Raw genomic sequence first — 27413 nt, forward strand, 5'->3', positions numbered from 1 at the left:
TCGACAGGTTTAATTGCACTTTATTTTTCAAGAAGTGAAATGCAAATCCCTCAGGTCATCTATCTGTGACAGGAAAGAAGTAGTGGAATTTGTTAGTATGAGTAACGACCTCCACGAGGCCACTGCCCCAGACGGGGGCAGAGGCCAGGTCAGGGTACCCGCCCTCAGACCAGCACGAGGAAGGGGAGTCCCAGAAAATCTGGGTTTCACACACCGTCACATTCACCACTGAGTAACTATTTGGTGCTTTGACCTCTGGAGCAGCTCCCCAGGAAAGCCCAGCTAAGCTCACCCTGCGGGCCAGGCCTCTGCACGGCCGCAGGGCAGCTGCAGCACTGGCGTTGGCCTCGTCCACAATTTCAGCGGCATTTGGCAATTAGCCACACTACGCTCCAGTGCTTTTTTTTGTCCTTCCTCCCAAGAAAAGGCGTTTAGGAGGGCACACATCAGAGGCAGTTGTAGAAACTAAACTGTAGTAAACTACTTTAAGCACTGCCATGTTATTAAGTGAAGGGGGGGTTTATTTGTTTTAAAGACACAAAGACCTGCTCCTAGTTTTAAGCTGTGTTAGTGCCAATGAGTGCGGAAGTGAGAGTGCCATGAGAAGCCCCAGGTGTTTGCCCAGCTGTCTGTCTGTCCGTCCGTCCTCGCTGCTTTACCCTCCTGGTCCCCTTAGACTGAAAAGTTACACCCCAAACCCCTGGCAGGCCCCAGGCAAGGTTGGGTTATAGCTTACGTCTGACCATCACCGATCTTTAACTCGCGCTGTGACGGTCACACCTTGAGCAGCAGAGAGAAAGGCACAGGCGAGGGGCTTGGCTGCCTGCAGTGACTCTCTCTCCCCCAGGAGCACGTTACACATCTGTATCGTTGCTTTCGCTGCCGGTGAAACACAACCCAGCAAAAAAAAAAAAAAATCTCACCTCTGGACGCAAAGAGCGAGGAGAGGAGGGGGCTGCACAGCGGCTCAGTTTTGTCAGGTCTCTGTGAGCCTCGGGGCTCTCGGTAATGCAGAGCTGGGGAGCTGGCTTCGTACAACAGCGGTTACTCGATGCTCCAGCTGTGCTTGGAGCACTGGTCCAGCAGAGCCCTGGCTGTGGGTACCCCAGTGCCGCAGCCCCGTGGGTGGGGGGGTCAGTGAGCACCACGGGGGCCGCAGCTCGGCCCCTGCCGGCCTGAACCGCCTGGGCACAGCCCCCGGGGCTTCCCCAAGCCGCCTGCGCGGGGCCGGGGGCTCACAGGAATCACCAGCCTGGGGTCTCTTGGCCAAATCTCCCGCTGCTCATTGCAAATACGTGGTGATGAGACGGTGTAGAGCCACCCTTGGGACTAGGAATATTCCAAGGAGATCTTCACTGGGGCAAGGAGGAGAGATTTTAGTCTGGGTCGTTTTTTTTTTTTTAAAAAGTAGTTACCTACTGCAGGGTCCTGCCAGACTTGTTCTTCTGAAGCACTTCACAAAGTTCATATTTGCATAAAGTTTCCGATTAACAAATCAACAGTTCACAGGAGTAGGACAGCAATACAAACACGCAGCAGGACCAGCTGGTTCCTTCAGCTCATCCCAACCGCTGCATGTGTTTGTTAGGTCAGAGCGACGGGTCTGAGCGTTCACGAGTGCAGAGAGAGCCACCCGCTCTCAGGCCCCGTCAGCTGGCCGTACAGGCGCCTGCAAGTCCCTGGTTGTTCACAACCGTCCCACGTACGAGGTCATTAAGTGCTCAGTGCACAGAAGAGGCCATGCCCAGAGGGGAGGGCTCAGGCTCACCAGCCAGCTCTTCATCCCAGCCAATCCAGATCGTCATCATCGTCATCACCAAAGAGCGGAGCAGGAGGGGGACGCCCCTTCATGCTCTAGAAGTCAAACCAGAGGGAAACTTGTCAATCTTCAAGCTTCCCTGTATTTAGTAACTGCTACACACTTCTAACTCTGAAATCTCTGTCAGCTTTAAGGAGATGATATTAAGAAGCCTCATCACTGCAGTTTTTTTCCAGGAAACACTTACAGGCTAAAAGGTATAGGAGAGTGGCAAGACACTAAACCCCTTCAATTAACCCTGCAAGCCTCACTAACTTCATGCCAGCAGGAGCTCACCGTCACTATCTCAGCCCAGGCAACCCCTCCAAGCTCAACAAACCAGCCCAGAGACTCTTGATTTCTACAGAGAACGTGTGGGAAGCGCTGAGCTCAGCTAGCAGGAGCCAGGCAGCCCCCACTGCCACAGGAAGGATTTCACAGTTAACACCTGAACCTGGTTAGGAATGGAAAGGTACGGACACATACCACTTCCTCTTCATCCTCCTCCTCAGAGGGAACTCGAGGCTTCAGTGGTTTATGAGATGGTGTTTCAAAGAAGTTGTCATCCTCAAAGAGGCTAGAAGAAGATAAAGAGTTAACAGTTTGCTTGCAGAGGATGGGATCTTGGTTTTACAAGTTCTGTTAATATGAGACCTGGCAGTCACCAATACCAGATCCCAGAGAAGTGGCACGCTCCCCTCTGCTCAGCTGGGATAACGGCACCACTGCCTCCACCCCGACACGAGCCTGCGGGGCTCGTGACACGAGCCGAGCGTGTCCCAGACAGCCTGGTCTCCCAGTGCCAGCCAGCACTAGCACCGCGATGGTGCTTCAGCCCTCCCACGCGTGCTGCCCTGCAGCAGGACCACCACGGAGCCAGCTCTGGCTGAGCCGCTGTACCAGACAGAGCTGATCAGCAGGAGCTGATTCCTCACCTGGAATCTTTTTGCCCGGGGCTGAAGCCCACTTCCTGCTGTCCTGCGGTTTCTCTGATGCTAGCTGAGCTCGGCTCTGCTCTGTTGGACGCTGAAGCAGGGTCCCTCTCGGAGCTAGGTCCGTCTGATGGGTCTGTGCAGCTCCCTCCCTCCCCATTTAAGGGAGGGGGCTCTAAACCTCCTGCAGGCTCCTCTGCCTTCTGCTCCGCAGCTGGCTGCTCTGGAAGCACAGCCATATCTCGCTGGGCTTCTAGAACAGAAGGTTCTGCAACTTCTGCTTGCAAAGACACTCCGGAGGGACTGCATTTAGTCTTGACTTTCCCGATGGGACTGCTCTCCTGCCTTTGCTCAGCTGGGACAAAGTCCTCATCCACCTCAGAAACAGGCTGTCCTGCAAGCACAGCCCCTTTATCCAGGCAGGATTCAGCTCCAGAAGACAGATGCTCCTCCTGGACCTTCTCATCTTCCAACACCACACTGCTCTGTGTTACCTGCTCCTCCTCAGGAGTTCTGGGCCTGGCAGACAGAGGAGCAGACTCGCCGTCCTGGTCAGACACTGTGGAGGCCGTGGTTGCTTCCCCAGGACCAGCTGGGCACGCAGCACCCTGTGCTGGGCTATGCTGCACAGGTTCTTCATGGTCTCCCTCTGCTCCAAGTGATCCCTCCTGTCTTGCTGCTCCTGTTCCAGATTCCTCCTTTTCACTGTTATGCTCTGCTCTCTCCTGCTGCCTGTTGAGTAGCTGCAGTGTTACAGTCTAAAAAAATTGAGTAGAGAAAAGGTAGGTTATAACTTAAAAAAAAAAATCAAAACCATCATAGATCCCTGCATCTTTCTTCTATTACTGTGCTGCTTTGCCACCCATGACAAATTTCTGCTTCACAGTTATTCAGACTCACAAATGCAAGTTTGTGTTTTTAGCCCAAGACTCATCCTCTCACACCAATCACCTTGTATTGCTGTTGTACCTTAATAGTGTTCATGACAACACCCAGAACTGTCCTGCCACTGTACGTCTCTTCCAGCTCAAATTCACCCCGAAGAGATTGAAATACACCATTCATTATCTTCTTTACCTGGAAAAGAGCAGGACAGGAAAAAAAGATACAATTCATTAGCACTGGACTTAAGATCAGATACTTCTCCAGGTGAAGGAACAATAAATCCAAACATACACATGTGGTTTTCAAAGAATCCACTTCTCAGATCAGGAATTCCCATAACAAAGCAGAATACATCATGCCATCTTAATTCAGAACCATTACATATGCATCAAACCCATCCCTCCAAAACTGAGGCAGATGGCACAAACCCAAGGCAGACACACTTATTTCTTATTATTCTTTTAATTTTAAAATCTAAACCTCAAATTTTAAGTTTTAACCTAAAAATTAGCAGGAAGATGACATCCTTTCTTCCTCTATAGACCCTGCTACTAGAAACACAGTGCTGCTGTGGAAAAAAGAATGTTTTTCCTTCTTATCTCCACTCAAAGACAAATAATTCAAGGTAAACAGACTAGATTTGCTGAGTAAGGAGAAATATTGGATAGTCAAACTCACTTCTTCTGTGAAGTCTGCAGGTGAAGATCTGCCCTGGTCCGTCTCCAGGTCTCGTATGCGTTCTTCATAGCGAGCCTTCAGCACCAGGGTATCAGACTGCAAGGCTGAATACTGCCAAAGGGAAACCGAAAGTCAGAACCGCTCCACAGCCAGCACCGCAGCGAACCTCGCGGTGGATGGGTTCTCTGTAAACTGTCGTTTAGCGAGGGGTAAATCGCCTAGTGCAGTTTTAAGCTGAGCTTTGATAGGGAGTTACAAAAGGCATGGCTGAAAGTAACAGCACCGAAATAAAGATACCCAACCAAGGTAATCCTTGGAGATCCACAACCACATCATTAGCTCTTCAAGTTCATGTAACACCAAGAACGAGCATGGCATTACCAAGATCCCAGTGAAACGAGGGCTGGGTCTCATTGGACCTGCTCTGTTTTGCTGGAAGCAATGCAAAGTTATTCCTTCCCTCTCATATTCTGGTGCTCATGTTCTTGTTTTTCTGGACATAGGCAGTCTGAGGCTAGTGATTACTGCACTCCAGTTCAGATCCAGCTTCTGTGTTATTCCCTTTACCTTCTCTTTGATAGGCTCTAGTTGCTCCAAACGTTGCTGAAACTCAGATAATTTTTGCTCCTCTGCTTTTTTCAAGTGCTTGATAGCCGCAAGCTGACAGACAAGAAGCAGAGCCCATCAGTTTGCAGCCCATTTCAGTGTTACCCACTTCAAAACAGTTTCTGCTCAAATACAGTCACTCAGAACAAGGCAGATAAGCAGAAGAGATTGTAGATGTTGCTTTAGTCCAAAACCAACATCGTTTTGGCTCTCCCTGATTCCGACCTGCAGTAGTAAATTCACGAGCCCACCATCCCAACGTAACAGATGCAAGTACAGACACATCCCACGGACAAGACCAAATTCCGTAACAGTCAAGAAATTAAAAAAAACAACCCCCAAAAAACCCAGCCACAATTAGGTGGGAGAGGACAGTTGGTTACAGTTTCCGGTTATTTGGCATTACATTTCAGCAATAAAGAACAGCCCTTTACCTTCTCTTCCAGCTGGGACACCTGCTGCTGCAGGGAATCTCTCTGCTCACACACCTCCCGGTACTGTCTAACATGCTGCTCCTTGGCCGAGGCCAGCGCACGTTCACATTTGGCTTCCCACTGGGATTCCAGCTCTGCCTGGATGAGCGATAGCTGCCCATCACATAAGAGAGACCATTAGCAACACACACAATCTGCATTTGCACAAGCAGCGGCTGAAAGCTCAGGGCTGGACATTATCTCCTGCCCCAGGCTGGAATACCTACATGCAGCCCTGCGGCTGGCACCAGCTCCTGCCCACACCTCTGAGTTCAATTCCGGCCACGATCCCTCAGGCTGGCCCGAAGGTCTGGCTCAGACTTCAGATCTCTCTGCGTATTTCTAAGCAGTCTTTCACTCATCAGCAGTCCTGCATTCTTCTCTCTACTCTACAAACTCACTTTGGTGCCTCTCCTTTCCTCAGTTTGACACTCTCTTTAGCACAGTCTACACCCGATGCTGCGTGCCAGCCTGCATCAGCGCTGCACAAAACTCTGCGGCCACAGCAGCGGCCTGTGATTCGAATGGCTGGGACCTGGCAGCCTTCCTGCCTACTCCAATCACACACTTCTAGAGACATATCAGAGTAAATCCCAAAGTCAGAAGCAGGGCCAACACACACCAGCAAAGACAATAAAGAAGTGAACCCTGTGTTAAAGTTAACCCTTACAATCAAGCAGATGACATTTTCATGACTATTTCCTACCTGTAAGTTCCTTCCAGACACTTGTTGGAGAAGCTCCCATGCCTGCTCACCTGCTCTGCTGCTGCCTGGTCAGTCGAAGTCCGTGCTTTTTTCAGCAACTGCCGAAGCTTGTCCAGTTCCTGCTGATACGATCTGCGTATTTCTTCCATCTCTTCCTCTGCTTGAGCTCTCTCCGAGAGGGATTTCTTCTTCCTCTCTGCAAGATTCTGCAATACAGAACAGGACTTAGCATAAGCCAGACTGCACCGAAGTAGCTTCTCTTCCTCATGCACAAAGAGCTTCCTAGAGCAGAGAATCTTGTCACTCTAAAAATGAAGAGGAGATTTATATTTTTAGGTAGAAAGGTTAGCATATTACTGGTTAAGATATTTAAAAAAAAATAAAATTCACATAAGCAGAAAGGTTCCACCAGCACAGGGATCCTTGCCTGCTGATGAGTCGAGATTCACCTAACTTGCGTATTTACAAGCAAGAATGTTGGTTAAATTTCACCACACAGCTGAAACCCTGCACCTCTCTGCAGTGCTAACACCAGACATACCCTTTCAAGAGTCTCCTTTTCCACTCTGAGGTCCGTTAGCTCTTCTTCCAGTGCTGTAATCTTCATGTCCAGCTGTTTGCGGCTCTGCTTCTCAGCTTTGAATCTGGTCTGAGTGTCCTCAGAAGCTTCTTGGAGCTCTGCAAAAATACACTTTACTGTGGTTTTCAGCACTACATGTTTCAGATTTGCATTTGGGGGCTGATGGGAAGGAACAGTGTCTCCTGCACAACAAAATCATCACCACTGTTTGCAGCTGTAGTACAACCGAGAATTTATCAAGAACTTCTGCGAAACAGCAACGCTTATACCTCAGCTTTTATCTTAACTTTTCAACCACTGGAACACCTCTGGTTCCTCTGTTAGACAGTAATGCCAAGAGATTGCTGCTACAAACGCATCCCTGACTAGATGATTTTGTTCATACATTCAGCCCACTTTCCTTTTAGTGGTAACACGGATGCAGATACCCTTCAGACATTTCAGTGCATCAACAGCCTTCTTCGATACCCTTGTGACTGATCGTAGGGAAAGCAGGAATAGATACCCCAGAAGAAAGAAAAATCCTGTGACTTACAAAAGAGAAAAGAATGACATAAAGGAGCTCTCACGGAACAGGCATAAGAAGTCTTACCTGCTAACTGTGCTTGCAGTTTGTTGAGCTGTGTCTCATGTCGCTCTGCCTCCTGCAAAGCGGCAGACAGCTGTTTCCGCAGGTCCATTTCTTTCTTCTGGTGCGCAGTCAGCTCCAGCTGCAGTTGGGAAACCTGTGCTGTGGCAGCTGCCAACTCCTCAGCCACTTTGGCCTGTATCGCAAAATGGAGCGGGGAAAAGGGAGGGAAAAAAAAAAAAAAAAGGGACGTGTGAGTGTGAGGAAGCACCAGAACTGTTCTCACAGCAAGAACTGACAAAGTACTGGAGACTTTATCGGGAAAGTGCTGGGATACAGCACCTCACAGACATCTCCAAATCGAAGAGGTAACAATAACTTTTTTGCCATGTTGCCGTGAGTCGTTTGGCTGGAACCTGTCCAGACTGACTAGAAAGTTGCACAAGGCCACCAACAACCTCATCACCACATTAGTTCAACTCTGAGTTTTTCTGAAAAGCTTAAACATATTTTTAAGACTAGTACCAGTGCCTGGTGGCTCTGCTCAGAGTTTTCAGGCTATGAGAACAGCTATTCAAGTAAAAGTCTAGGCTCCGACATCTAATTATCTTCAATAAGCTTACAAATCACTGAAAAGCCACACAAAACATAGGCTTGTTCCAGCCAAAAGAGCACCTTCTCTCCAGAGCACACAGTCACCTTGAGGTGCCTGCACGGGCAAGGCTGTCACTTTGGAGTGTAGTTCTCACAGTAATTTGTTGACCTGTTTAGATTTAGTATTGCTCAACATCAGTGACTCAGGTAACCAGGTACTAATACAGCTTGTTAGAAAACTCGTAAACAAGGTGTTAGGAGAGGCTCAAGGCATCAAGACAAAGACACAAAGTCACGTTCTCAATCTCGTTGCATGACACATGGAATTCAGAGGATGCTCTGCAAAGATAGAACTATGTCCGTCAAAAAACTTCACTTGCTGCAGGGAATTACCTAAACAGCTTCTATAGCTATGCCTACATCCAGATTCCCAACAGCCTTTCAGGTTCTTGTAAGTTCAGGAGAACTGGAGTTTCTCTCTGCTTTATCCCCATAAGAGAACTAAAGCCTTTCTCTTCAGACTAGGACCACCACCTTCTGGCAGAGAAGAGCTGTGAGCAAAATTGTTCTAACTCTGGTGAGCACGAACATGTGCTGACCTCGAGGGCTGGGATACTACACCATTCACTTTAAAGAGGAGGCAGCATTTCAGTAGAGACTGGGTAAAATCAGATCTGCCCTCCTCTTATGTTCCATAAATGTCTCACTGCAGTTCAAGATACTGACTCCCAGCATGATAAAACTAAAACAAAACCCCACAGCATATCTAAAGGTTATGTTAACACTTGCCTTTTTCGTTAATGGTACATAAAGAAAAGCAAAAAGGAAACTATGCCAGGAACTGTTACTAGACTTACGTTTCTGCAGTGAACGCTTCATGTCTATGCTAGCTCAGCTCCAGCCTCCAGCTACCGAGGATCTTACACAATCTGTGTCTGCTCTGACAATTATACGATCATGGCCTATTTCTCCCATGGGGAAGGTGAAACGAGCAGCAACGTGACAAACTTTTCTGAAAGCTCTCCAAGGAAGAGGGGGCCAATGGCTACATTGCCAGTTATAAAGCCCTTTTCCAAGTTGAAGATCTATGCTAACTCAAGATCTGAGGCAATTCTTTTAATGCCAATCAGCTCCTAGAGCGTTCAAGAGGCAGCTGGGCTGGCACTAGCTAGGACACAATTATCTATCACCTACACAGTCAGCAGACACACTGCCTCACCTGGTCCCAGCCCCGATCCAGTGGCAGCATGTGCTGGGAAGAGAAAGCAGTGACAGGAAACAGGAAGAGTTAAGAACACAACTTGAAAGGCAGAGGCATTAATCATCATGAGAAAAGCAAAATGCTTCATTACAGGAGCCTAAGGCATGCCAGAGAAGCCTTTAAATTATTCCAAGAACTGTAAAAGCTTAGACAGAAAAAGGTAGTGAAGCCTGGCTTAAAAAGAAAGAAGCTGAAGGTATCCTTACAGTACGTTACACACCACAGAGGCGGGAGCGGTCCTATATGTGACTACCGTTTCGCTGCACTGGAGAGTGTGGAGTATCACTTATCATCATGGAAGAGAAGCCTTCATCTAAAGCTGCCATGTGCTCTGCCAGGGTCAAAGATCTACAGCCCTAAAGCAGCAAGCTACTAATAACTCCTCTTCGTCATCCTGGGTACAGATGCCTGGCCTATATCACAAAATAAATGGTGAGTCCCTATTTTTAAGTAAAGGATAGATAAAATAGCTTAAAATTCTCTTCCCTGATTCTGTCTGTTCATGGTGATCTCAGCAAATGCAGTCACAGAACAAGCTAGGTTAGATAAAAGGAAGAGGAAGGAATACCAGCCTTCATATCTACAGTCAATACTCTCACAAAACTAGGGGAAATAATCTCCAGTGCAAGTCACGGCTTTTCTGGTCTTAGTCTGAAATCTATTCATGTAATGGTGTTATCACCTAGGCAGTGACGGCTGAATCAAGTGGAGTCCTGTTGAAGATGAGGCCCAAAAGATTCCTGAAGATCCTATCTTATACTTCCAAAAGATGCTTCTTCCCCAGGTTACCTATCATGCAAGCTGGATGTCGTGGTCACTGACAGAAAGGAATTTTATTTAGTATTTTGGCCTGACTTATTCCTGGTTAGAATCTCTCACACTCCCTACATGTTATGGGTATGCAACCTGGGCTCTCAGTGGAAAAATACAGCTCTCCTTCACTGTCTGCTCACACCAGCATACAATTGTCAGCCACACATTGCACTATTCTTTAGCGTACTTGGGAAAGCTGCAGTTTCTGTAATTTTTAGGTGCACTGAGGTACAGTTCTCATGCAGAGCAAGCATTTATCATCTCACATTGGAACCAGAGAAGTACACAACTCAGCAGAGGAGCATGGTGCAAGTCTGAACTTGGTGTAATTTAAGAAGCCAGTGCTTGAGAAGGCATAGAAGACACCATGCAATTACAGACCTCAAAGCTAGCCTACCTGGGCTGTCATGAGTGGACATTACAGGATATGCAGCCATGCATAGGTGTATTTAACTGGTTTGAAAGCTATTTCCCAATAGCCCCTTTCACAAAAGCACGTTAGTGGTACCAGCTTTTGATTAGTATTTAAAAAAAAAAAAGCGCAATGAAGAAAATCTAGTAGGAAATAATTTTTTTATAGCTACATTCACTCTATGTCAGTTTAATAAAAGGAATAAAACTTTTCTGAAACCCGACAAAGCCCTGTGATACAAACAATTCCTCAACATGTTGGCCATATACCTACAAAGTTAACAATAAATCAGACACTTTTCTGTAAGGTAAGAATATGCAAGCTACGACAGCATAAAGGTCTACATTTATATCCTCTGTGCTGCTTTTGTCATGAAAGCCATGAAAATATTCTATTTTTTTCCCCTCAAAACAGCTTTCAAAACACAAGTTCAGAACCGCAGTAAGAGATCTGACTTAAGCCTTTGACTAACAAGGCTTCTGCAACAACAAGCCCCTTTCCAGGCTGCAGCCAAAGGTCTACGACTGCTCACTGTCACCATTACCTTCTCCTGTTCTGCATGCAACACTCTTGCCTGTGTGTTTTCAGTTGTTGTTTGCAGTGAATGGTTCCTCTGCTCCATCAGCAAGTTACTTTGCTCAACACATCTGTGAACAGGAGAAGACTGCATAAGCATTTATTTATGTAAATATGTATCTTGGAGCAAAAGGCTCAGATAGAAAAGTTGATGTTTCAAAGCAGTTTTCTTCACAAGTCCGACAATTTTGCATGGTGCCCTGATCTCAAAAGGGTGGAGTGGGTGTGCCTGGCACAGCAGAGATGATATCAGTTTGCATAAGTGCTTTACCTCTTTGCAACAAGTCTAGTGTTCCTATCACACAATCAAGAGTTTAGGTAACCTGATATTCATCGATCTTTGCCATTTCCTTAAATGAGTAACTCCCCTTCTTAAATGGAATGGAACACACACCCAACAGAGGAACTAGGGACACCACTACACCACCTACAATTCCTTCTAACTCACTAAAAAGCTAGCAAAAGTGAAGTAACTCCCAGAAGCAGAGCAAGCGTGCTCAAAGAAGGTAACACGAAGGTTTTTTTCCCCCTTTAACACATTCACACTTACTGTAAACCACAGTTTTGGAGATATGTCCTACGAGGGGGGGGGGAGTGTGGGGTGTGTGAAACCCCACACTTTTACTGCCTTAAACATAATAAAAAAAATATCAGAACATGTATCTACCCTAAACACCACCCTTCCTAGTTATGTCTAACCAAGTGTAAACTAGAAAGTCTTTGCAGATGCAGGGGAGGCTGTACCCTCCCACTCCTTACCTCTGATTCCGCTCAATCAACTCGCTGATCTTCTCATTCTGCTCCTCAATCCGACTGCTCTTCTCAAATATCTCCTGCTTCAGCCTTTCATTCTCCTAAAGCATAGCCCAGTATGAATATTCATCTTACTTGGACTTTTTTGCAGCAGTACCTATACCTTTGTTTTGTACAGATGTGAGACTTGTCACCTTCTGCGGCGACACCACAGGAAGGTGCCATGCTGCACTTAGCAGGAATCCTGTCATAGGACTGTGGTTGCCAAACCACATTCCAGAGAACACTGTGTCTGGTTGACTTTTTCACCTACAAAACCCCAAAGTGTAAGGCTGCTACCTAAAAAAAACCTACAAAGCATAAGATTAAGTAATGAAAAAAGAAGTAGGTGGTTCTTGCAACACAGTACTTCAGCTGTGAAACTCTGTTCTGCAGGATGCTGTGGGTTAAGTCCGTAACGGTTTAAGAAGAGGCTGAATTTCCCTCACATGAACCTTTTGCCAAGGCCTATCAAATACCAACATATCAACTCTGGCTCGGAAAGTACCCAAACCACAAACTGCTGAGAAGAGCTTTTTTTTTGGGGGGGGGAAGAGGGGTGGAAATCATTGTGTATCTCATGCTCTTACCTAGGCAGCTGGTTTTGGCCACACAAAAATAGAACAGATGGGTGGATGGACATTTGGGCCAAGCCAGTACTGCTATCCTCATTAGGAGTAACACAGTGGGCTCCAGTTCCTTCTGGAAGTAGTCAAATAAAGCTGGCCATGCTCACCTGGATTATGCGCTGGATATTGCTCATGATCATTGAGGCTTCCATAGTAACAGAGGAGATACCCGGCAGTAGTGAGCTGTTGCCAGTGGTTTGTTTCTTCAACTCCTCCACCTGCAGGGATAAGCCAGATGAAATGAATTTATGCGTGTAGGTAAGAGTCAGCCATCTGCAAGGATCCATTTCACTGCTCCATCTGATCAGCTGCAGGGTATACACTACTGTGACACCTCCTGAATCTCTCCAAACACGATGCACCATATGATATTTAAGACCATAAGAGGCAGCACATTCCCCCAAGCCTAGGCTTAGCTTTTTCATAGGAGCTGAACTGCTACTACTTCAAGGTCTAATAATATCAGAATTTTCACTAACTTAGTACATCGCTTACAAACTTAATGTAGGCATTTAAATAGAGCCAACTCCTCGGACTACGTTTGGAGAGCAAACAGCAGTAACATCGTTAACAAGCCTGTCTATGCCACACATTACCTTGGCAGCCAGATGATCCATTTTATCTACTACTTTGCTAACGGCCATTCGGATTTCAGTGTTATGCTGCCGAGCTTCTGTCATCAAAAAGGAAGTAACATCCCCGGGTGCTTGAATGGAAAGAGAGAGATCTACAGTTACAAGGGGAAAATGCCTGCGTACAGACATATCAAAAGCAATGCTTAGCAGTTTGAAGCCTGCCAGATAGGACAGCCGAGCTCTTCCCAGAAATAAAAGGGACATGGCATCTGGAAAACTAATAATGTAGGTATTTTCCAAGTAATGTGAATAGGCAGGTGTACAACTACAGGAAATTCTTAAGCCACGTGACAGCACTTAGGTCAACAAGAGGGAAGCCCCAGACACAACAGAACAGTACACAGAGGTCGGATCAAACGACAGGAGTGAAGGCTGGCTTCTGAAACTTTGAACTGAAAAAACATGCTCCAAGAAAGGTTCAGCTATGCTCAAGTCTTCACTGACAGAGATTACCTAAATGGTTCTTTAAACACCTTTAGTCCTCCTTAGGTTGTGCCTTTTTTTGGGCTATGTTCTCCCACTTAGTAAAGGCGCCTATACATATGCTTAAATTCTTTCCCTGGCTGGCAAGATAGCTGCTTACTGTTACAATTATATTTATAACTGGAAGTACCAGCTATAAAGTACCTTTAATAATACGCAGCCTTGGAAATACACCTAGAAATTCCACCCCCCCCTTTCACACTGCATGAAGCTCCTTAAGGTAAGGAAAAGATGCACATTTATTGGGAAATGTTTGCCCCTATTCGGTATCAGAAAATAAGAATCTGTGAAACAGCACAGCCTTACCAACAGGATGTAAGTGTATGCTACCATTGTTACCTAAATAGTCATTATAAACAGTTTAGCGCAGGTATTGCAGCCTTCTGAAAAGCACGTACTTTTTTGAACATACCTTGGTAAGGTGTGGGATACATCTGGCCTACAGGCTGGAGCTGAGAAGCAGATGCAGCAGTTTGGGTGTAAGCAAATGCCATTCCTGGGTATGCCTTGAGGAACAAGTTCAATAGATTAGAATATGTTTTGATATCCTCCTCCCTCACACTTAAGTGATTTTCATGTTTTTGAAGCCCAAGAACAATGATGATATTTGAAAAGAAAAAAAAAAAAACAAACAAAACACCAAAACCACAGAATTAGGGAGAAGTCAAATTACACAATAGTCATAGTAAAGGGAGAAAACCAAAGCTGCTCTTTTGAGGCTTAGATATGTGTTCAAGTTACCACAGCTTACTAAGTTACCTTCTTCATTAAAGTTAAGCAAGAGCATGCTACCCTATGTTTTGAGAGGCAAAGATTAGCATGTGAACGGCTTGCTGCAGCTTATTGGATGTGCAGTAATCAGCAATTATGCTAATTTGAACAGAAGGCTATTCCTAGGAAAGGTCCAAACAGAGCAGCACAACTTGACTGCAACTTTACTGCTCAGTGTTCAGAAGCAGCTAAACAGACTGAAGAATGCATTAAATGCTAGGAGTACCTCACTCGTATCAATTTACTCTCTCAGGCAAGGAAAAAAAAATTACAATACAACTTGGGCCAAGCTTCTTCAAGAATTCAGGACACCAGGGTCAACTTTGAAAACAATACATCCAAATCACTGTCAGATTAAAACTTCACTTTAATAACTAGTTTCTATTTCATCAAACAGAAAAGCCTATCTTTATCTTGTTATTTGCCACAACTTCGTCATTTTCAATACAAGGAAAATGCAAAGCCAAAGCAATGCACCAGGGTTGGGCTTTTTGGGGGATTTGCAGGGGTTTGGTGCTTCCCCTGCCCCCAAACAGCATTTGTATTAATTATCAAATATTTTCTTCCTCTGCCTGAACCCTTGAAACAGTGCTTCTATGCAGCATAGGCCACTGTTTGATTCCCAAACCCTCCAGAAAATAGGTTAAATGAAAATACCTACAGAAGGCACAGGGTTTAGGCTTCATAGAATTGTTTGCACAATGGCTTTGTACTAAGTCTTCACTACCTGATGTGGCAAATGCATTGTGTGTTAAGCCCACAAAGTTTCCTTGTTAGCAAGCAGATTGCATCAATTTATAGCAGTGGCACCACAAACCTTTTAAAAGGATTATTCTTTCGCTGGATGAAGAACCATGACCCATAAACATGTTAAGCGTGCAAATGAGCTCCCACAGAAAAACAGACCATAACCAAGAAAAATTTCAACACTTTTGTTTTCACCTGCTGTACAAGTACTTGGAAGTTTTTTGTTTAGTATCTGCTTTTGTAGTGGATAAAATAAAGTCTAGTTAATTCTTAGCTCAACTTTAAGAAGCCATCAGCAGGCAGAAAATTAGTCCTTTTTGATTAAATTCTACGAGGCACGTGATGGAAACCTGAGAATACCAAAGAAGAGTCACAAGCAGCAGCCTGGGATGCTCATCCTTACCTAGGGCTATAGAATCCTTGCTCCCAGCAATGGAGAAGACAGTAAGACTTATTAGAAAGGACAGAATCAATTCTCCTTGATTTCATTTTGGTACCTGAAAACCCTGTGCTCCTCCAGGAAGAGATGAATGGGGCTGGATCGTTGCAGGTATTAAAGCAGCAGAAGATACTGAGGGTGCAGAACCAGATGCTTGAGGTACTGAAAGGGAAGGAAGAAAGAAAATCAGCATGCCATAAAGTAGCTAGAAATAATTTAACTCACCCAGTGTGAAATGACCAGAAAAGTCACTAAATAGCCAAAATTTCACACAAGCCTGTCTGCAGCCTTGTGAAAATTAAATCCACTCAAACAAGTGATAAAAGGTCAAGAAGAGAGTCATCTTTCACAGAAATTTCGCTTTCTGCTACATTTAGACAACCTCTTTTCATTCAAACAAAGGTGGTTCTGAAGTTTAGTGACACAAGATGTTACTCAGACTCTAAAGACTGCTCAGCTGACCAGCAGCTGACATTACTATTCCCTCATGGGAAGACAGCTCAAGGCCACTCCAGACCTGCCAGCCCTCTGATGCCCTTTGCTATTATTTCCATCATTTTCAAACAAACAAAAAATCTGTTCTCTGGGAAAGGATTTGTAACAGTTCCATTTACAAATCACATATCCTAGAAACCTCAGTGCCACCCCAGCACACACAGTGACAGAGCAGCTCATGCACTGTGGCTGCTTCTCCTCAAGCAGTAATACGTGCACAAGACCACAACGCAGATATACTCCAAAGACTTTATGAATTAGTTTACCTATGGAGATTCAGATCAACAAACATTATTAGAAGCTATCTATGAGTTCCTATTTCAGTTCCTGAAAGGAATCCTCTACTCATACAGCCCTTACAGGCAAAGCCTGCGAAGAAGTGAAATTTCTCTATACCAGTCCCAGGCTCACCAGTGTATTACCTTGTGCGGACACTGTGGGCAGCACTGCATGAGCTGGCTGGGATGGTCTGACGGAAGATGAAGCCATTGGTTGTGCTGTCCCTCTCAGTGTGTTTGGATCCTAAAAACATTTCTGCATATTACAAGGAATGCTAAAAAATGAGCAGTTAATCAGTCATCCGATTAACCCAATTGAACTGGATAGGAACAGTGGAATCCTTAAACCCTTTTACCACAGAAAGAGAGTATGCTTTCCCTGTGCAAAGGGAGAGCTATTGCTATGGGCTCCACTTTAAGGAATTCACATTGTAGAAAAAGCATCAAAAAAAGTCACGCTTATGTGATGGGTGATGTACCTCTATTTCCGAGTCACTGGAGTCAAGTTGACTACCTGCTGTCCCGGCAAGGAAAGGCAGCATGGGCTGTCCCATTTTAGCCATCCGAGAAATTAGCTTTGCCTTTGCTACATCTGGATTCTAAAAGAAACGTTTGCAGTTACTCTTCCCTTGTCTCTCAGCCCAGGCTTTTCAGACATTACAGAGACATCTGTCAGGATTATACTCTTCTAAATCACTGACTTAATAATTCTGGTTCTTTCAATTTTTTCAATGACTGTGTGAAAAACTGATTTTCAAGCACACAAGATAACACTGTGGATTCTTAACCTGGCTTGTCTTATATACTCTCCTTCTGGGATGACATTGCTGTCATTACATAGACAAATCCATCCCTGCACAAAACACAGCAACAAGAAAACCTGTCAATTAAGGAAGCTCCTTAGCAGCTTTTTCTATCCTGAGGCACATGCAAAAAGTCTTCTTCTCATGTAACTATATAACCTTATACTGAATGTCCCAGTTACTCTAGTATCCATTTTAAATTTGTCCATTTATCCAAGAAGACAACTAGCCTTGTGTGTATCCCCCTGGTCAAGCTAACTTTGCATTTAAGAGTAGGAAACAGGACTGAGGTTCCTCACGTTCTGCTAACCCCTTCAAAACCAAGGCCCTAGTCTGCTGTTTGTAAGGTGAACGTTTGAGAGCATCTTGCTTGCAGGATGCTCACTTTATTTTCAGCAACACTGAATGCAGAGGTGAAACCAACCCAGCTTCCCTACTTGAGGCTTCGACTTAGTTAGGAAAAAACAGCACTTACTGCTAGCTGTTCACTGATGGAGTTTGACTTGGCCCGAACGGCTGGCTCCCTGAAAAGCCAAACAGGTGTACATTGATATTGGAGATCAACAAAGATGACATTCAGGACTCAATATTCTGCATTTCTAAATATTATCAAATACACCTCGCCCTAGGAAAACCATTTTCTTATATCATGAGCATTTCTTTTACTTTTGGAAGATTCTTTGCAGCATTATATGTAGAATTCAGAACATCCTTATGGGCAAGTTCCATGGCTGTGGAACAGCTAATTACAGAAAGATTCCTTTGTTGATTGTTGTAATGACCACATTCTGGTACACTTTTAACCAAGTCCAATAACAAACTTCTTATGGCAACAAAAAGAGCACCTAAACTTCAACTCCTCAAAAAGAATGACTGACCCATTTAGTTAATTTAAGAAACAAACGACCATGTAAAATTTGCAATTAAAGAAGTCAGCCGTTACCCAAGACCAACTCATGACTATACCACCACCCGAGATGGGAACGCTGTGGTAGCAGTACCCACACAGCTTAATCACACTAGATCTCAGTACTGCTGTAGAAGAATGACTTCTTTCATCTGCGTCCACTTCAATCTCTTTAAACCTGAAAGTCAGCATTCAAGCAGAAACTTTCCTGCAAGTCTTGCTAGCAAGCATTCCTCGGCCACACTGACGGCACTCAGCTGGCACACAGAGGAGCCGCATTTGCCATACCACGTGTTAATGCAGCATTGTGCCAGGTGTTCATGAGCACTGTCAGCTTTTAACACAGCAAGTTGTTTTAACTGTGCTTACCCAGGCTTTGGGGGTATGGTAGATGGAGGCAATAAACCAGTGTCCGCAGAGAAGCCATCTGAATTGGGTACCGGAGAAGGTGCAGGAGAATCCCTTGAACTAACACTCTGTCCATCCGAACCAGAGCATTCCTTTACCAACTTCACCTTAAAAAGCATGTAACAAAAACATGATGTTTTTCTGGGTTCCCAAAAAAGTTTTCAGCAACTTGTTTACTTCTGATGACTACTCCTTTGTCAAACCCTTGCACTTGAAGCAAAAGCGTACAACTGATTCAGAACCGGAGAAGCTGAGTCTTTAGATCCTGTCATGGCTCACCGTGAGTATTTTGTTTTCCCAAATGACTCACAAATAAGACAATGAAAAGATCCCAAGACAGTCAGAACAGATACGTCTTAGTAAAGAGCCTAGAGGGATTTTTTTGAGTTTAGGGTTTTGTTGTTGGTTTTGTGTTTTTTGTTGGGGTTTTTTTTAATTAAAGATACGCATCTTCCTGAGGTATTTGGTTTGTAACAGTTTCTGAGCTGTAGTTCTCATGCCAACAGCAGGTTTTCACCTTGCAGACAGACACTGCCACCCAACAGCCATAAAGCAGACGTAAAATAAACGCTTGGCAGGAGACACTCACCCGCCTAACTTCCACCTCAAAAACTAGAGTAGAGTCTGGAGGGACACGGCCAGCCACTCCCTGAGCCCCGTAGGCCCATGCCGGAGGAATGATGAGATATCTTCGTCCTCCTTTCTTCATCCCCATCATTCCTTCTTCCCAGCCCTTTGGTTTCCAGACACAACAGAAGAGAAAGCAAACAGTCTGATCAGTGACATTACGGTTTCTTTTAATTACACTGATTAAGACTGCTTCAGGCACCTGTTATAGGAGATTCCAGAACACATATAGAGAGATTCTTGTGAAATCCTATTAATTTTCAGTCTGCAGCACTAAACCTTTGTCTTACAAGAAGCTATAATGGCCAATTACAAATTGCAACATTAACTTAAGAATAAAGATGCAGCTCCCGATGTGTTCACAGTGAAATCAAACAGCTACAGCCATCTCTAGCACGAAGGCTGGAGGCTTCCAGGTCTCTGTGTGCCTACAGATACCTGGTTCAAGTTTTAGATATCGTAACTTAAGCAGCTATCACATATCACACTGATACCCTGGAGAAAAGAACTGCATGCTGTGCGCACAAATTCTGCAGTTGCAGGTGGCTTGCAGGGCAGACAGTGACAACTTCTGATCTTTCCCAGAATGCTGAGAGGACTCCAGGTCACTGAGAGATCGCTTCCGAATTGCTATGGTTAGAGTTACAAAGCACCCACAGAAAACTGTTGTAGCGAAGGAGATTTCAAAATCAGAGCAATGCAAACTGTCAAATGGATGCTGCTATTTAACACTACACCCAGGCAAAAAAAATTTAAAAATTCTAAAAAAAATAAAGAAAAATAGTGCATCTTCAGTAAAGGACTACTTGTAACAGGTCATATATGAATTAAACAGGTAATGGAAGTGATCTGAACAAAAGTATCTCCAATTCACAACCTGATTTTATGGAATAACATCGGGGAGGAATGATATTTTATGGAATAACACCATCTGGATTGAAAAATTATTAGAGTCAAAACGCTCAGGATTTGACTTAGAGGGTAAAACCACGCCAGGGGGTATTTTTTACTAGACCATCCTAAAACTTGTCAGTTGTCTTCACCCTCCCATGCCCTTCTCCCAGGTGTTCTGCTTCTGAGGCACAATGAGTGGGGAGGAAGCTGAAGTTCTTCTCAAATGGAAATCTTCCTTTAGAGATAGGGTTCCCTGAGAACAATGTAATGGATTAAGTGACTTCCAGGGAAAAGAAAAAAAAAAAAAAAAAGGCAACCTCCCCAAAAAAAACCCCCAGCTCTGGAAAACAGGAAGCTTCCTTTTTTACCAAACAGGACGACTTCTTTCTAACACTAACTCTGAGAAGGAGACTTGGCTATACTGCGCAAATTAAGAAGTTTGAGTGCGTCGCTGTTACAGAGTGTTTTCCATCAAATGAAACGTAACAGAAATAGCATATATGAATTCTGAAGATCTTCAGTGATTCAAAGCTCTGAGACTTCAATTATTATAATGAAAGTGCCAGAAGTTCTACCTTGATGACCTTTCCAGATCCCAGCCTCAGCCGCAACAGCTTGTCTTTGTTAATATTTGAGTCAAACACCTAGAGTTGAACAAACACACAAAATACACGGATTTCCCAACTGTCTCAAGATTCTGAATGCTACTGTACACATTCCATAAACTCTTAAATCTCTCGTGTGCTATGTCTCATTCTGCTACTTCCAAAGTTAATTCTGACACATAAGACAGAGCATAGCTAGAGCTTCTCGCCCATGCACAGTACAGTTTCTTGAAGTGAACGATAGTTGGAGACTCAGATTTTAAAACTGCTTTGAGCTTGATGGTCAAAACAGCATTGGGCCAAGTACGGCACTACACAACAGTTTCATACCAAGCAGCAAACAACTGTCTAGGAGTTTTGTACATTAAACTAAGACGTATGCAGCTGAACAACTCTTTCAGGAGACTAGAAGTAAGCTCTGCTATGTACCATTGGTACACAGAGAGAAGCATGCCAGGCAGACCAAGAAAAACAAAAAATCCTTAAAGATGAAAAACAGAAAGCCTTTTTCTATAGCAAAACGATTCAACTGCAAATGGATACAAATTCAAAGCCCTTTGGCATGAACGTCTCTAAGAGTAAAAGCAGCAGAAGTGTTTTAAAGGTAATACTTTGAAACATCAATGCATTTATTTTGCTTATTAGCAAGCTGGTTTGGACATAGCTGTAGAGGGCGTAAAAGCACTCTCATTCTGTTAACATCTGGAGATGTGCTTTGTGTCAGACAAGGCCCTTCTTATCATCTCCTCAAGCCATTTCCAAAGGAGCATTGCTACCTTCATTGATCTTTCTCATTGTTTTCATTAATATTAATATGTGAGAGTGCCTATGAAAGTTAAAAGCATCTCAATCACCTCCTCCTGAACAGTAATGGAACCCCTAATTATTCTACAGGTAACACATATGATCTCACGGTGCCATAAGTGACTGAAAAAATACCTTTAACACCAACACTACGCCAGATGCAGCAGGTTCCTTCCAGGCACTTTCGCACTCACTCAGCATGAGGAGGCAGCAGAAATGTCTTTACCTGCCCAAGCCCGTTGTTCTGGAACAGCCAACCCGTATAAGCAATCTCCAGAGAGTCTCCTCCTTCTACTCCCTGCCCTTCTCCAAGAAGCAGATCCTGGCAGAGGACCGAATCAAGCACTGGGGAGCTGTTGCATTTGGCAATGCATACCTGCAGAAGGAAAGCCCATCAATACCTCTGGCCATTAAAACAGAGTGTTCCACATAGTTACACTGTGGCTGATTACAGATCTGATGCATTTCTTACTGTACTGATCAAGCCCAGGTTACAGATGCACTAAGAGGCATTCCATGTTTCCCTGTGCTGAGTTTTGCTGAGCTATATAAGTAAACACCCTCTGCTCTGCAGAACCGTTGCTCTTACAGCACTTGAGAAGCTCGATTAGAAATCCCATGAGAAGTAACAGGCTGCTTGCCTCAGAGGCCTGGATCTACTGAAAAAACTCAGCTCTTCGCAGATCTCAAAGCTAAACTTCAATGAGAAAGTACAACTCTGACTTAGAACCTTCCAGCAAGTAAGGGGGTCTCAGAGCTACACCTTGATTTGCCTGTTGTTTTGAACAGGCCAGCAAGTCATACCTCACACAGAGGGAGTAGTTACCTGCTTACTGAAATCCATCGCTGCCTTTTCTGACTCAAACATGATGGACCAGTTTTGTCTCTGATCATCATAGAACGTACTGTAATTGTTGGGCTGAACCTGGGGGAAAGGAAATCAGTCCTATGTTATACATGAAAAGATGCACTCAACTAAAATAAAAAAACCCCAAACAATCCACATCCAAAAGCAGCTTAAAGAGCTACTGAAATTAAGCAGAGGGAGAATCCTGCTGTATTACTACCCAAGTTCAGAATGCACAAATTATCTCTTATTTATGTGCTCCTTATTGTGGAAGAATTATTGTAACTCAAATACTTGAGCAAATATTAAGTTCTTCATAGATGCTGCAGCTTTCACAAGATGGTGAGAGCTTTCACAAGCTTCCTTGAAGCTAGGTTCTGTAATATACACTGAGATTTTCAAGTGTAAGTCATCTCCTTTTCATAAGTATTGATTATATTTAGACTTCCAGAATCGATTGGAGGAGTCACTCTTTCCACACTTCTAAAAATCTGTGTCACCGCTGCTGAGCGCATAACCCATTCATCTTTCAAAATACGCTTATCAAACTAAAGAGCAAACTAGCACCCTGGTCAGAAATGTGGACTGAAATTCTATCTACCAAATCAAGAAATTTTATGTCACCTGATGAGAAGCTATGAGCAGCAAATCCACAAGCCAATTTTGTATAAAACTGGCAGAAAACAGAACTTCCTGAGAGATCCTATTTTAGGACTTACAATGCTCCAAATTGTTCTTACCAGCAGGAAAATGCTGAGTGTCAAATTTCCAAGAGAAAACATTTCCTTGCTATCATTTCCTTCTGCTTGCTCAGTTGTATTCTCTCAGTCACTTAACTACAAGTTATTAGCAAGAAGAATTTTGCTCTGTTTCTACCCATTGTAGGACTGCAAAACTCAAGTCATCCCCTGTGATCGAGAAGTAATAATATACCTAATGACATACCTCCTACAGAGCACGAACTCGCATTATGAAACCTACTGCTGAAGTGCCCTGCACAAGGCAGATGTAACAGTCTCTTGTGCAACGCAAGTTAGGAGGCGGAGCAGAACAGTATTCCCAGTCACGGTGACACCTCTTGCTGAGTCAGTCAGATGTCTGACCTCAAAAGCTACAGTCTAAGACTTAAGAAAGCATTTCAGAGTCAATTCCTGCTTGCTGTGAACAATACAGATCACTGGAAGCTTTCTCATCCAGAGTCTTACCGTGAGTATGAAGCCTGGATGGATCCTTGCAGTTGCGATCTGTTGCTGCTGACTGACGTAAAGGAGGATCCTGTACTGTATTCCACAAGGAATTGGGCAGGGAAGAAGAACAAACGGCAGAAACTCAAAACGTCTTCAATTCTAATGTGCTTTGTCAAATTCTGAACCTAAGGCTACAGCATTTATTTGCCAAATACACCTTGCAGCAGCATTTTTCACGGCAAAAATACTTAACACAATTTTGTAACCTATTAAAAACTCTTGAAAATATGCAAGCCTTATTTAGCTACAGCAATCAAGCAATTCCAACTAATTATTTTGCAATAAGCAAGATGCTCTCACTAATTCCACATTTTTCACAGTTACTGTGTAAAAAGATGGTGCACTAACCCTTCAATACATAAAACTCATAGTACATGGTATACAGGCATAAAACAATGTAAAAGATTAATAAATTGGAGGGAGCTTTCGAAGTACTATATAATGCAGATATAGCATTATATTGACATATTTGGCTCTACTAGACATGATCTAATAAGGAAAAGTGCTTTCTTTTATGCATCTGTAGGAATAGCTTCTCCACTCAGCGCAACTAGGTGGGGAACTGGGAGAAATCCGCTGTTCCCAGCTGTGCAGGCTGCAATATTACAAAGGCAGCCTGAGAAGGGCTGCATTAGCTTCCTTCCGCTAGCCCTGTCCTTCCCAGCTCCCCCACGAATGCCGCATCTGAACGTTTCTCCCATCAGCGACTCAAGAACTAGTTTACCAAACTGCTATTTTATTTTTGTTCTTGCCAAAGCAAAAGCAACTTAGTGAGACAACATGAATTAGGAGATACGAAACACCAACATCAAGGACAGATCAGACTATTCAAAATATCTTTGAAACACACCGATTTAGAGGGCACCTCATGGCTGTGTTCTTAGAGAAGTACTTGGCAAGGAGAGATATTTTTGATACCAAAGTAAGGTATCAAAAGGTATTAAGCAAAGCATCCCTGTACTACTGGACAAAATTTTCCTTTATATTGATTTCCACATGCACAGATTTGTGATCCAGTTGTCAAAGACGGTCTGAATAAATATCAAAATCACTTCCAGAAACATTGGAAAAGGTGCAGTGCCTGAAACACTGCAAAATATTTCAGGCACAAGTTGTAAGAGAACTTAGGAACTCAGGGACTGCAGAAAAGGAAGATGTCACCAAGTTAAATGGCTGAGCCACAAGAAAACCCAGGAAAGCGTAAGCAAGAGTGGAACTAAGACCTCCAACATCAAAAGCAAAGACATTCTGGTGAGCTCAGAGAAACACTACCTCACACAAGCACACTCTCACTAGGAAAATGTTGAATTAGTGAAGTGTTTCTCACCTCTTTAGTAGCATGGTTCCCCACTACAGCTGCTCCATACTTGCCTTGCTTCAGGTACTGCCCGTTTGTACTGGAAGACAAGCGAGATATTCAGCTGTAGAATTGTCCCTGCCTCAGACTTCTCTCTACAGTCACTGAGTTTTTCTTCTCTAGAGTTCAGGTCTCTTTCCTCATGCCTGAAGTGTTAGGCAGCCTTTCTTTGCTTAAAGCCATTACAACTTTCTTGCTTGCCCACAGGAAGGTATAGGAGCATATATTATGGAGTTGAAAACTGCTCTTTTCGCAGATCCAGGGCAATTGAGTTTTTACATGATGGCAGTGTCAAACGGACAGAGAATTTCACTGCTGTCACTCTATGCTCATGCCCCAGTGCTCTGTGAGGGAACGTATGAGACGTAAGCTGAAGAAGCTGCCCAGAAAAAGCACAAATGTCAGGTCACCATCCCAGGATGCAGCTCCCTTAACGGGAACTTGCTGTTTATTTGACAACTTTGTAACCCTGAACTGCAGCACAACTGAAACTTCTTTTGAGCAGAAACTTGCATCGACTTGCAGCATTTGTTCCCCGCAGACACACATCTGTAAGCAATGGTTTCTTCCCACTCATCCAAAAACTATCTTCCCTTTACAATTAGGTTTTAAGGTCCCAGAGACAGACTCCAAAAGGTCCCGCAGGAAATCCCTGCTGCACTTACTATCGATACGCATGAACTGCGGTGGCCACAAACACCGATGGTGCTCCTGAAGCCGCTGGGGCCACAGGAGCCTTCTGGGCAGCCTGACCTGCTGAAGAACAAAAAGCAGGAATACTTGTCAGTGATACAGAGCTGCCACACGCACTGGCCAGTGACAATGCCATGGAACGTTCCTTCCCCCAAGGAGAAATAACTCCAGAAGAAGATTAAAAATAAAGAGTGATGTTCCAAAGTCACTAGACTAACTAGGCGTAGGGAGGGTACTAGAGGATAATATCATTCGAGGAAACGAAGCGCATTATTTGCACTGCTGTTCTTCATCAAAGCCCTCATTCTCCCAGCAAGACACATGCTGCAGAGTTCCTTCTCCACACTCAGGCCCAGTTACCTACCAGCTGCCATTTGACCCTTCTTAGGCTGCTTTGGTGCAGTGTACTGGAAAAATTCATTTCCATGGCTTGAGACTGTTTGATCCAGACCAAAGAGAGAGGCCAATCTGGCACTGGAAAGAGAAATAAGCTGTTTTACCTTATTTAACACTGGCTTTATAGATAACGAACAACATTAATTATAACTTTTATCAAATATAAAATGTTTACTATCACTTTAGAAATAAACCAAGGAATGCATGTTAAGCAGCTCTATCCTAATTGGCCATTTAAATTTGAATAAGCAGAACTTTTACCCCCAGCGGCTGGGGTAGGTGGCACAGTTGTGTTTCATTTCCTCAAAAGCTACAAGTTAAAATAAGGACTGAAACTACACCAAAAAAGAAGTGACTTTAAAGCAACGACTAGGCCTGCCCTCATATGAAATAGTTGGTCGTTACAATAGTGAAAAAACTACGCGACAAGAGAGAAGCCACCATTCAGCACTAGAATTTGTCTTCTTGAAACGTCCAGGAAACTCATTCTCCCACTAAATTTTAAAACGGCAGGTGTTCTCCCATCAAAGGGCAGAAAGTTAATGCTGCTGGCAAGTAGGTTATTCCTACAAGATACGTCATTTGCAGTTTTTCTGCTTTAAGCCTGTTTAAGCTCACCTGCTCCTGGTATCACAAGACAAGTGAATAATTCACACTACCAAGCAGAATCCACAGAGGACAACACCCCTGTCAGTGGACCTGCAGCATTTTCCATGAGATACTTACAAAAAAATAACTGTTTACTAACGAAAGAGACGATTAGTTTAGAAGACTTGTTGAACAGAAGCTCCTTGAAGGGGACGAGGAGCAGGTACAGCTGAAACAACAACTGCCGAGGAGCCTCCAAGGGGCAGCGGGTTACAGGCCGGGTTACACGGTAAGCGATGACAACGGCAGCTGAAAAGTGCCGAACGCGGCCGGAGCGGCCACATCACCTTCCAGCCCCCCAGCCCGGCATTTTCACCCCCTCATGGCAGGGCCAACCTCCCGCCGGTCCCTCCGCCACCAGCCGCTCCGGTTCCTCCGGGGGGGGCTCACGAAAACAGCCCTGCCCGGGGTCTCCAGGCAGGCGGAGCCGCCCCCGGCCCCAGGTCTCCGGTCCCCCGCCCCGCTGGGCACACCGAGGGGCCCGCTCCGGCAACCAGCCTCATCCCGGGGGCACCGGGGTCCCCCTCCGCCCCCACCGAAGGGGGACGGGAAACGGGGGGGGGGGAAAACACAGGCCAGGCGCTAAATCCAGTCACGGGAGGGCAGCTCCCCGCCTCGGGTCCGGCCCCGCCGGTGGTTTTCGCCATCCGGAGAAGACCCCGCGGAGCGGCCCGGCCGGCATCGGGGGAAGCTCCGCAGGCCGCAGGCCCTCCCGCCGCTCACCGGTCCGGGTAGGAGCGAGGCCCATTCCAGGGCTGCGCAGGGGCCTGACCCTCCCCGTGAAGGGGCTTCACCGGGACCGCTACCCCGAGGCCTTTCCGGGCCACCGCTCCCTCAGGGCGATGGGTGAAAAGGGGTGAGCGCTTACCCACTGGCGGGGGACAAGAAATCCGCGTCGTCCTCCTCAGCCGCCGCCGCCGCCCCGAACATGGTGACGGACCCGCCGCCAACCCCCGCCCCCCCGCCCTGTTCCGGCGATGTCGTAAACACGTTTCCCGACAGCGAAACACTTTCCGGCAACGACGG

The 27413-nt window shown here is 45.0% G+C and overlaps 1 protein-coding gene across 2 annotated transcripts; it reads right to left on the minus strand.

The window, feature by feature from the left end:
* Positions 1 to 27413, minus strand: FKBP15 (FKBP prolyl isomerase family member 15). Of its 2 annotated transcripts, XM_075771970.1 has the most exons (29): positions 27256 to 27413; positions 25708 to 25817; positions 25316 to 25406; positions 24621 to 24690; positions 23252 to 23326; positions 22026 to 22124; positions 21426 to 21575; positions 20366 to 20434; positions 18859 to 19002; positions 18231 to 18376; positions 17430 to 17478; positions 16631 to 16750; positions 16296 to 16395; positions 15437 to 15540; positions 13834 to 13927; positions 12900 to 13009; positions 12411 to 12521; positions 11642 to 11736; positions 10851 to 10953; positions 7251 to 7422; positions 6620 to 6756; positions 6129 to 6284; positions 5334 to 5486; positions 4861 to 4953; positions 4294 to 4404; positions 3700 to 3807; positions 2734 to 3488; positions 2285 to 2375; positions 1 to 1854 (listed from the first exon to the last, which is right to left on the minus strand). In XM_075771970.1, the coding sequence occupies exons 1-29, from the start codon at positions 27315 to 27317 to the stop codon at positions 1780 to 1782; spliced, it is 3753 nt and encodes a 1250-aa protein (XP_075628085.1). In that variant the 5' UTR covers positions 27318 to 27413; the 3' UTR covers positions 1 to 1779. The 2 variants fall into 2 exon arrangements, with proteins under 2 accessions (XP_075628085.1, XP_075628086.1); XM_075771971.1 differs by lacking the exon at positions 16631 to 16750.

Source organism: Balearica regulorum, chromosome 20, assembly GCF_011004875.1.
Source record: "Balearica regulorum gibbericeps isolate bBalReg1 chromosome 20, bBalReg1.pri, whole genome shotgun sequence".
Classification (NCBI taxonomy): Eukaryota; Metazoa; Chordata; class Aves; order Gruiformes; family Gruidae; genus Balearica; species Balearica regulorum.

Bases quoted from the DNA above. Each gene is read 5' to 3' on its own strand.
- FKBP15 (XM_075771970.1), bottom strand. From the start codon at position 27,317: ATGTTCGGGGCGGCGGCGGCGGCTGAGGAGGACGACGCGGATTTCTTG. The intron at 16,396-16,630 runs GTACATCACCCA...AAATGTTTTTAG, and splicing joins CCAGTGACTCGGAAATAGAG to GATCCAAACACACTGAGAGG. The intron at 2,376-2,733 runs GTGAGGAATCAG...ATCTTCTTCTAG, and splicing joins CCCGGGCAAAAAGATTCCAG to CCTCTTTGAGGATGACAACT.